The sequence below is a fragment of the Pholcus phalangioides genome, unplaced genomic scaffold, assembly GCF_987345545.1.
Source record: "Pholcus phalangioides strain wild (caught in Gottingen) unplaced genomic scaffold, Ppha-v1.0 ptg000042l_1, whole genome shotgun sequence".
Classification (NCBI taxonomy): domain Eukaryota; kingdom Metazoa; phylum Arthropoda; class Arachnida; order Araneae; family Pholcidae; genus Pholcus; species Pholcus phalangioides.
In genome coordinates, this window is record NW_028301628.1 from 262656 (window position 1) to 274222 (window position 11567).

Sequence of the window (11567 nt, forward strand, 5' to 3'; positions counted from 1 at the left end):
AGAGAACAACTCATGTAAAAATGTTCTTGCATAATTTTTTACTCCTGTTAGCCAAATTGCATTTAATGCCTTTTTAATTGATAGTAATTCCACCCATCATTCATGGGTGGAGATATGGGGGGGGGCAGCATCCCCCTCCACTGATTGATTGATCTAATGTACATGAATATATAGGAATTGACATCATCATGCCCCCCCCCCCCAGACTTTCAAGTCCATCTCCGCCTATGTAGTAATTATCTTTTAAAATGATGATAAAAGGAATTAAAAGGATAAAAAATATAATTTTTTTAATCTTCTCAAGGGTGCCTGATGCTAGTATCAACTGCCGTGGTTTGATGCAAGCTATCCGGTCTTTCCTACATTTCTCTCAACTCTGTGCTTGGTATAGTCTCACTGGCGGGAAGTCCCCACAAAATGTTCATTACAGGTCAGTATCGACAAATTATTCTAATACAGTTTTGATTTTAAAAATTTGATTTTTCTGTACCGTTGGATGATGCATGCATGTATTGACAATTTGCGTTTTCTGTACGTCATGGATGATGCATGTAAAATGTGTCACTACGATTTATTTTCTCTCTAATGTGTTGCAGAGTTTGCGTTCCGGGTGAAGCATTTTCGAGTAGGTTTTCAGCCGCACCAGACTGCCATGTTTTCCCTGTTGCCAACATCGGACGGAATGCAGCAATGAAAGTTCTGGTGAAAACGCATCCACGGTGTGGTGAGATACCTAGTGTCATTTGTCACAAGCACATGGGAGCATTCAGTTCTGCAAAGATGTCTAGCAAGCAAGAAGCAAAATCGAGTTGTCTATGGGGAAGCGAAGAGGATATATTGTATGGTGCAGAGGAAGACGGCGAGTTCATCGATGGAATTTTACCGACGGAAGTTCACCAGCCATCGAGAACTAGCAGTCCAGCTGACAGAATGCTTGGTGATAGTTTGCTGGATCCTCCAAATTCGTTGTGTATGTATCCCAAGAGATACCAGTCTCCATCAAGATGTGGTAGTCCGAGTTTAGAAGTCCCAGAGCACTTGATGTTTGGCAAAGGTGCCATCGCCAAACGGGAAGCTCAACGTCAACGGCTAAGCCCAGATGTTCAAGAGCGGAGTCGACCTCTCCAGCGTTCAGTATTCCAAAAAGTTCTGAAACGAAATCTCAGTGATAGTCTTCAAAATAGTGCAATATTATCATCGTCATCGGCACTTGAAGCTGAGACGGGCAATCGACATTTGGACAGTTTGCTACTTGGCATGGACAAAGGGCAAGGCAATATGAAGACAGATTACAAAGGTTATTATTTGTATCCGGGTGAAGACATTAGCTGTGTACCAAAAGCAGAAATGGAAAATGTTCTGCGCAGATTGCGGAATCGGTGTTCTGGTTCCAGGACAGGGTGTGAGAAGTCAAAAGATACGTATCTCATTGGCCGCAAAGACCATAAATTATCGAATACAAACTCACCTCTAGACAAAAGCGCACAGGACATCAATTCTCTATGTAGCGAGTTTGAAAAACTGAATCTTACGCCAAGCAATTCTTCCATGCATTCCATGTTTGCATGTCACGCATGCGAATCTGGTCTGAATCAGAGACTCGATTCCCAATCACAAAGTCTTCAAAAGCCTTGCAGGGGGAGCAAATCAAAGTGCAAAAACTCGGGTACACATTCCAAGATTGTACTTAATCCAAAGATGAAGTTTCATACGAATGATGGCCTTGGTGTATTCAACACATTTCGCGATCACGATTCCCATCATAACTTCGAGAGGGGCCAAGGAAATTACTACAAATCTTTCAACGTCTTTCTGCATCGCCTGGAACAGAAGCAATCGAACAAATCATCACATAATGGGAACGCCAAGTCAACATATCACTTTGAGGATAGTGCTGCGAAGAAGTCACTGACTATACCCGACATGAGCGGAGTCAACATCAAAAAATGTGGAGCTCTGCTAGAGAGTTTAAATTCCGAAATGAAATTCACCAGTGAAGAGGATGAGTCTGACTTCGGTGATGACTTAGCATTGCTCGAAAAGACCAAGATATCCTCTGGACAAAAAGTTATTACAGTGGATGAGGTTAGTGTTGTTCTACTTGTTTCTTTTCTACAGTCATTAAGGGGGTGGGGTGCCATTTGACGCTAATCCATTCCCAAAGTAATGTCAAATTGCAAAATTGTGGAAGCGTGTTATACACGTGTCTATCGGGCAGTTTCGTGCCATGAAGTTTCGGTCTGAAACATTTGAGCATTCAATTGTGGGACGCTATACTATAATTAGTAATTTTGGTTGCATGAAGCAGCCAGTAGATATCCAGACTTATGTAGTAATATGTTTCAATGCAGTCCATCATGGCACTTTTTCCCACCCGGGCTAGTGGTATCCAGTGCCGTCTTAATTCATGGGCACACCTGAGCACGGTCTGGGGGCCTCAAGAGAAGAGGGGGCCTAAAAAGTAGTAGTAGTTGAATTTTTTAAGAATTTTCCAGGTAAGGCCTCAGAAAAATCACATGGCCCTGGAGGTATCCGGGCATTAAGTAAAAAAAGGAGCTAAGTTATTGAATATTGTTCATACTTGTATGCAAGATGTTTAGTGCAGGCCTGTAGCCAGAAATTTCGTTCGGGGGACAGAAGACAGCGCTAGTAGATCACAAAACAAACACAACTCTGGCAACACAGATATCTTACGGCCACACACACTCATTCTGACTTGTACAGATTCTTTAGAAGTTTCGCAGAGGAATGTGTATGAAGTGCATGCACGATTGAACGGTAGTAAATGCAGCAGAGTGTGCGACAGTAGCCCTCATTGCAATTGGTCAATAACTGCTGGCAGTTTTGAAAGCTGTATAAATTCTCGCATTATTGTGATGTAGAATGATACGTTTTCATCACAATTATTCCTATGAATGTGGATTTTTTTAGCCACTTTCCCTTTCTTATAAATCCTCATAAGTGGTACCATTAACCATTGCGGTCCTGTTACTGTAACCTAAACTGCAGAAGATATTATACCAAGCACGTTTCCAGTCTGTTGTCCAAACAGAAATTAGTGGATGATGAATTTTTTTCTGCAGGATTTTCAAATAGAAATTTCCATATTCACATTTATTGTTTCTGCACATGAGTACTATTCATGTTAAGTAGCATGACCTGGGAAAATGACTAAAATTTTTACGGTTCACTTTTGGATAGTAGAAATCATAATTTTTTTGGATCCGCATTGTTAGTAAATTATCCGGGTATTTACTTGTGTCTTTGTATGCTCGGAATATATAAATAGTTTTAGTTTTATATAGCTTCCAGCTATTCAAAACAATTTGCATTATAATAAATCACCTGATGATGAATGAAATTGTTATTTACCTGTTATTCACAGTTGTCTTTCAATTGTCTTTACAGTGTGAATTGGGAAACATCATAGTGCCATCTGCTGCAGACAAAGCTCAGTTCAGGCGATCGCTAGATAGCGCTACCAGTTTAGTCTTTCATAAGAAGAGTGGTCTCCCACTAACTTCAAGTCCGGTAAAAATCTTATTGTACTCTATTTCTGGTGCGATTATATCCTGTTGTACGAGTCAAATGATCAAAACTATGAATTTTTTTTGGGGTGATGGCAAAAGCCATTTTGCTGCTGTAAAAGTCAATAGATTTTTTTTCAGTGTTTTTATTTTGTTTTCGCTCCTTCTTAAATTTGCTGCTTCTATATTATTGCCACCTAAGGCATATGCGGGTGCTCCCTCTATGCTATTTCTGGTCTTGGTGGGGGCGTATATGCTGTATAACATTCCAGTATAATGACACTAGATTTGCCTTGTGTGCAATGGTGTGGAAGCAAAAGTAATTTGTAGCATGGATTGAGCATCGTCCAGAATTGATTTGGAAATCAAAAATCATACATGAAAGTCAAAGTGAGCACCCACAGGTTTGAAACAATTCAGACATCCCTGCTTGTGCTCATTGAGTCCAGAGGTGTTCACAATTCTAAGGGGATTGAGCTGCCCATTGTCTTAACCTGATTATTTTGGTTATCCCTGGCCTTGCACGTGGTTTTTGAAATTTTATCTGAGTATATATACATGAGACTGGGGGACCTTTTATGTCCCACGTCATGCCCCTGATTTATTTGTATTTGTTTTGTTGTGTCTCACACTTTTGTGCATATATTTATACTAGTGCATGTTTGAATCTCACATTTGAATGCATATTGTCTAAGAGCTCTCTAGGTACCCTAGAATAGGGGCCTCAAACTCATTGTATAATCTGATTTTCTTCATTATGTGTCTGACCTTGCACATGTTTTTTATGTCCCCAATTACATATGAATGCACATACATGACTAGGGGTCATTTAGATCCTATGATAGGGACCCCAATTATTTTCTCTGGCACAACCATGCTTTCTGGGGCAATGAGCTTATATCGCATAAACGACAGAGCCTGATAGTGCCCGGTCCGTTCTGTCCATTGTCCATGGGAGACAAGTTTAGATGGGGCAAATTTAAGGAATGATTGGTCAAAGGAATTGGATTAGAATGCAAGTAAGAGGACAAAACCATCAATCAGCTTCCGATTGAACCCTAGCTCTGTATTTACATGAGTTTTCAGATAACGGTGCTGTGTGCTCTGTAAAATGTACAAACATTTGCAGTTCTGGTCTAGTGTTTTTTAATGTAATTTTTTTTTAATTGCAGGCCCCAATAAGGAAGTCAGGCACATGTTTTGACTTCGACAGTTCTCTTACCTCAGTTTCTGCCATTAAAAGGTAAAAGTTTCGTAGATGAAGTTTAAATTTCTTCGTAAGTAGTCTTTTGCTATCAGGGATTAAATATGAACTAGCGTGTATAATTTAAATTCGTCTCTTGGTGTGTCTCTAATGGCCTTTTTTATACCATACGTCGCTAGTTACTTTTCAGCTAAATTTTTTGGTTATTCGATATAAGTGCCTGTTGTGCATCGTCAGTGGAAACTATTCTATGTTGTTCCGATACTTGTTTTAACAATTATTTTTCATTTCTCTATTTTATTACAGAGCTTTATTTGAAAAGGAGCCAAACGACGGAGAAGTACAACAGCAAAGAGCCATACATGTCAGTGTTAGCGCTCCTGCCTCTATGACCATCAGCAGTCTCCTTGGAACATTCGAGGTAAAGCATTGTCTTAATTGTAGAAAAGAAGTGTATTAAATTTGCATTTTCAATTCTGTTCAAGTATTTTCAGAGTTTCTAGAAAGTTTTCTAGCTATTGAAAATGATGAAAATGTGTTTGTGCACTCGTGGTGAATTTATGGTTTTGCTACCCTATGGTGCTATAATCTGTTTGCCTCACCCACTCCTGTAAATATGTCTGTCTCTTGGTCACTCTTTTTGTCACACACACATGCTTTCATACTCTCTAAGTCACTTTCATGCTTGCATACTCTCTGGGTCACTCCCATGCTCACTCATTTTTGGTCATTCCATACTTGCTCACTTTTGGTCACACACATTTTCACACTCTCTAGGTACTCTTAGTTGCTCACTGACCTGGTATTTTGCTCTCTGGGCCATTCTTTTGGTTGCTCGCTCACCTGGTTATCTGCTCTCTAGGTCATTCTTTCAATTGCTTGTTCACCTGATTCTTTGCTCTCTAGGTCATTCTTTCAATTGCTCACTGACATGGTCCCTTGCTCTCTGTCACTCTTTCAGACACTTCCACGCTTGCACACACTCTCTAGTTTACTCTTTTTGCCATTCACATGCTTGAACACTCTCTAGGTCGCTCTTTTACTAACTGATGTACTTACAAATTTTTTAGGTCACTCTTTTGGTCATTCACATGGTTGCACACACTCTCTAGGTCACTCTTTTGCTAACTGATGTACTTTCACATTCTTTAGGTCACTCTTTTGGTCATTCATATGCTTTCACACACTCTAGATCAATCTTTTGGATGATTTGTCATGGTTGCACATGCTTACTGACCTGGGTGCTTGGTCTCTAGGTCACTCTTTTGCTCATTGAGGTGCTTGCACACTTTTCTGTTCTCTCACATGCTCGTAAAACTCTCTAGGTCACTCTCTCACTAGGCAGAAGTGGATTTATTGGTTTTGCAACCCTTCTCTTATTCTACTAATTTTCCCAGCCACTTTTTTTTTCAATTTGCTGCCCCTCTGAACTTGCCTCCCTGGGCTATATCCCGCTAAACCCCCCATAAATATGCCACTGTGTACACTCATGGTTTATATATAGAAGCAAACCTCAGGGCCAATCTGGCCCACTCAAGATTTCTATTCAGCCTGTGAAGGATTGAAAACATGAAATAATATTTCACCCTAAATTTTAATGTTTATTTGGCTTCAATAAGAAATTGTTCAGCTTTTAAATGGCTCTTGAAGTTGTTGTTCATAATCAGACAAAACCTTACATTTTTTAATTTATGGCCTTGTGCTCGACAACGCACCTGCATTAACTGATACGTATTTGTTACGGAGAAACATTCTGATCAGACTATATCAGCATTTTTCAAACACCTTTTTTTTCTTACGAATTTGTTACCACATAAGCATCTGAATAGTTTTCTTATTATCTGGCTATTTTCTTTCCTTAATTATTTGTAAATGTTAATGGTGCATTCACATTTATTTCACAGGAGTCTGTTCTGAATGGGCGCTTGGATCCGGTCAGTACAGTCGAGGGGTTCACAGCTGAGATTGGTGCCAGTGGGTCATTTTGTCCACGTCACATTACTTTGCCAGTCACTATATTTTTTTATACTTTACAGGACATAGACAAGGTGACCTCGCCTTATTTGGTAAGAGCTCTTCACAGAGAAGATTAATGTATTTTATTTATGACTTTCAGTAATGCCCGGCGCTGCCCGGATTTTCTCCATATTAGGGAGCATAAGGGAAGTGACAAACCATTGCAAAGGGATAAGCATGCCTGAAAAATATTATTTGGTAACATTGAAGGACCGGACACACCCCGCTTCCCATCTCAAGGAGATATCAAAGCGTTATGGTAACCACTGTAACCAAACTAAACATTCTGAAAGTCATTGTTGAGGCTTACGAACAGTTTTTGTCTATTTCAGGCATTTGTAGCTTATTCAAATACGGTTCTGTTTGGTATACAAAATTTGGCTGAGATTGGTCTAAAATTTTATACTTGTTTTGAGATACTCAAAGTGAAGACCAAGTGTCTCATTGTGCAGTTCACGTAGGCGAATGAAAGACTGCCGCACCGTTCTCATAGACTCCTGGTGGTGTATTGATCTTGTCCACTGCAACAAGGATTCTTGCACCAAGATCTTCCGCAGTCTCTTCAGGGGTATCTTGCACACAACTGTTTTCATGTGCTGGTCCACCTCATACAATCAATTGGCATTCAGGACATGTCAGGCAGCCATGCTAAAGTGTGTGGGCGCTCCATCACCGTTATGTTCTGGAAAAGCAGGGTCACCCTTAGGGATGTGCGACAGGTGTGGCCACACCAGGCCCCACGCTTCTGGTAGAAATTTTTTTTTTTGTAATTTTTGTAAAAATTTCAATAATAAAACAAGATTGCTGCATTTCAACAAAGAAAATGTTAGAAAAATCTAAATAATGTAATGAAAATATATATAAGGGAAAATTATTCGTCACACGCACACTAATTATATAAAGTAATGATAAAACAAAAAAGAAATCATAATTTGTGTTGAATGAGGATGGGAAGTGGCTGGAAAGAATGCACTAAACATCCCAGCTCCAATATCTATTTATGGGAATACATGCATATACTGTGTGTATGTATAATGTGTATTATATCTTTCAAGATTGTATCCGTGAAGGGTGTTGGAGTGTCTGCCTCTTTTTAGCACACATTGCTTATATACACTTATATATATATACATTGCCCACATATAACAAGTACAACTTATACACTAACTGTCATGTTGTTGGTCGAATACCTTCCTCATATTGAAGCTCCTTCCAGGGAGAAACTAAGAGGAGAAAAATTGCATGCCTATGAGTTGGGGAGGTTTATTTATACTCTATGGTGTTGATTGACATCAGGGCTAAATGACAATTTTTTTCTAAATGTTCCAACTGCCATCTTTTGCAAAATGCAACACTGTGCTACAGTGAGTTTCTGAGTGTTTTCCAGAGGCATGAAGTGCAACATTTCAATCTCACATACTAACAGTTTCTCTGTAGGATTTCAAGTTTCTGTTCTGTGTGAGTGTGATCATGAGATTCAAGTTTTCAACTTAGGGTTATCTTCGTAACAATAATGTCATCAAGAGAGCATGACAAATTTCGGAAATATGAATCTGGTAGTGAAAAGACTGAAAAAAAAGGAAAAGCGAAAACAATATCTTACAACACAACATAGTGCGTTTGAAAAATTTCTGCAGCCCTCAATTCAGCCTTCTGGTAAAGAGAAAAAAGTGGGTGATATATTTCACAAGAAATGGATCCTCAGCCACCAACAATATGACTGATAGTATGCATATTTTTTTTGGGGGGGTGTAGAATCCTCCGATGTCAAAGTGCTTTGCAAGTTATTACCCAATTATATTCAATGGGTTTTATAAAGTTCATGAACAAGAACCAAAATCCTTTTCGAATACTTTCTTGGCATATGGGATACTGCTCACTGTTCCAGTAACAGTGGCAGATGCAGAAAGAAGCTTTTCATGCTTAAAATTAATAAAATATTATTTAAGATATGCAATTAGTCAAGAAAGACTCATCTTTAGCGACATTATTATCCGTCAAAACAGACATAGTGGATAAAATAAATGTTGATGATGTAGGTTGATGAAGACTTTGCTGGTGTGAAAGCAAGAAAAATAAATTTTTTATAAGCGTGACTGTCTTAAGAGCATCATGGGCCGAATGATTTTTCGGAGGCCTTACCAGGCAAATTCTTAAATCTCAACCAGATCTCATTTTTGTGAGGTTCCCGAGTGGACCCATGCCTTAAGACGGCTCTGTTTATAAGGTTTGTTGGGTAATATTTTCTTTGGTCCTGGTTACCTTACAGTATAGAGAGGCTTTACTGTATGTATAAATTTCTAGATGAGTTGAATAAAAAGAGCTTGAGTATGTATAGATTTACATCATACAAGTTCAGAGACGTCGGAACCAAAGAGTAATTGTTCTCTTCTCCCCCTACTTTTATTATGAAAATGGGCATTTGCTCTTGTCATTTTGGTTTCGTTTCACCTATCCAGCAGGTCTGTGTCGTCTTCAGATGTTTACAGGCAATGACCTGCCAATTTGTTCATGAATTCAGAAGAAGGATGGCAGCACTTATTGAATATATAACCTATGCATTCTCTTTTCAAAATCATCTTTACATTAGTTACATGACACACACACACTCAGCATGTTCCAGCTTTCACTGTTTCATTAGAATTTTCAGAGGGGCATTTAAGAAGTGCATGTGTTTGGGGCTGACAGGGCTGCTTCAGCCCAAGGGAATGGGATGATTTTTATCATTCTTTTCACACTAAAAATTGATTATAGGGAGGCCCATGAAAAATCTGGCTTAAGACCTGCTGAAGATCTGTGTAGAGGCACTGCTGCAGAATGTGTGTGTGGGGTGGTATATGACTTGACTATAAGCTGATGTTATAGGCAGGATGATGTTAAAGACTGACCATACTTATAAATTGCATCCGCCAAAATACAATGTATGTTTATTTTCTTTGTCATTTCAGGGCCACATAAATCTTAGCCAAAAAGACTACCATGTTCCAAAGAGCGGTACCGTTCAAGTTGTGAGTAAAAATTTCTACTCTATTTGTCAAATTTATTGTATTGATGTGCAGTTATTTTACCTTCCTTCCAAGTGTAGAACCCATGATTTGAAATCGCATGCATACAAATAGAAAGATATTCCATAATTCAGGGTCCTCGCTGTCTTTTTTTTATTTATTACAGTAAACTCGCGCTAATCCAGCAAACATCAGCACACTTTCTTGGTCACTCTCATGCTCACACATTCTCTAGGTCACTCTTTTGCTTGCTCAGTGACTGGTCTTTTGCTCTCTACATCACACTTTAATCACTCCAATGCTCGCAAACTCTCTAGGTCACTATGTTCACTCACTCCTTGCATATTTTCTTGGTCATTCGCTCTCTTGCATGCTCTTTTGGTTGCTTTAATGCTTTCTAAATCACTCTTTTGATTGCTTACTGACCTGGCCCTTCTCTCTTTACGTCAATCGCATGCTTGCAAACTCACTCGTTTGGTCCCTCACTCTTTAGGCAGAAGCAGATTTAGTTTTAACACCTGTGGGCTGTAAATGTTGCCACCCTTCTCCCATCCTACTAATTGTTTTGACCACTCATTCTTTGAACCTGCCCTCTGAGCTGGTTTCAAACACACTATACCACCAGACATTTTTCGCTCACTTTATTAGTGATTCTTCTGACCATGGAATTTTGACAGCGATGTATGCAACACTGGAAAGCTTGAGCATATTGATTTTTATATATTTCAGACTCTCTTCAATCCTCATCGCACAGTAGTAAAGATGTTCGTAGTTCGATATGACTTGAGCGACATGCCACCAAACTGCCAAACGTTTCTCCGCCAGAGGACTCTCTACATGCCAACAGATTCTTCTGGAAACGATCCAGATGCTCAGAAATGGTTGCGTTACCTCATTCACCTTAGGTAAAGCTTACTTTAAATTTAAGAAAAAAAAGTATTTTTTCCTTTTAAATTTCTCACATTAAATGAAATTCAATTTGCTGTAAATTAAGAGATGTCCGTTTTATTTTCTTCCGAAGGTTTGCAAGTTCAAAATCGGGTCGCATCTACCTGCACACTGACATTAGAATGATAATCTTCCGCAAGAGCGATCTTGACGCTGCCTCTGTGCACGGTCAGTGGCAGTATGAGCTGAGGTCTTTCACTCAAGGGCCAGTCAATCCGAAATTTTCACCTCGGAAAGCATAAAGAAAATTAACCCAGAGCTTTAAATAGCGCCTTTGTATAACTGTAGATATGTTAGCATTTCCCCTCCTCCTTCCCCCTCATCATATATATTATATATGTACTGTGACTCCTTTGCATTTTTTTTCCTCATCGAAAATGTAATGTGGGTTGTAACGTGCAAGTGATATTATTGTTTGAAATTCGAGATCTATGACCGAACATAAACTTTATGGTTAACTTATTGTTGATATTATACATATATATATATTATATATATCTATACATATATATTGAGTAAAGCATGCACCAATGAAAACACATTTCACTCGTTACTCATTTGTTTCCTCTCTATTGATTTTGCGTGAATATGTGAGATGTTCACCATAACAAAGAATGTTTTTGATTTAGACACAGAAAAAATATATACAGCAAATGTCCGTGTGTGGAAAATTCACTGACAACCATTCACCAAAAGAAAAATTCGCAGCCAAGTGACAAGTCTCACCGCTAACAATTCATTGGTAATGTGATATAGTGTACAATAACTGGCTCGTTCAATCTCTCACTCACCCAATTGCTTGCTCATACAGTCGCTCAATTGCCCACTCACTCGGTAACTCATCCATTCATTTTTTTGGCAAAAATA

At 39.0% G+C, this 11567-nt stretch overlaps 1 protein-coding gene across 2 annotated transcripts in view; it reads left to right on the top strand.

Annotated features, from left to right (window-relative positions):
* The window catches only part of atos (atos homolog atossa), a 101354-nt gene extending 90113 nt beyond the window's left edge, over positions 1–11241 (top strand). For both annotated transcript variants that reach the window (XM_089254595.1, XM_089254596.1), the window contains exons 4-12: positions 305–430; positions 597–2085; positions 3409–3531; positions 4700–4770; positions 5038–5152; positions 6636–6797; positions 9696–9755; positions 10482–10657; positions 10774–11241. In XM_089254595.1, coding sequence (XP_089110721.1) covers positions 305–430; positions 597–2085; positions 3409–3531; positions 4700–4770; positions 5038–5152; positions 6636–6797; positions 9696–9755; positions 10482–10657; positions 10774–10942 — 2491 coding nt within the window. In that variant the 3' untranslated portion in view covers positions 10943–11241. The remainder of the gene's footprint in view (positions 1–304; positions 431–596; positions 2086–3408; positions 3532–4699; positions 4771–5037; positions 5153–6635; positions 6798–9695; positions 9756–10481; positions 10658–10773) is intronic.
* The last annotated feature ends 326 nt before the right edge of the window (positions 11242–11567 follow it).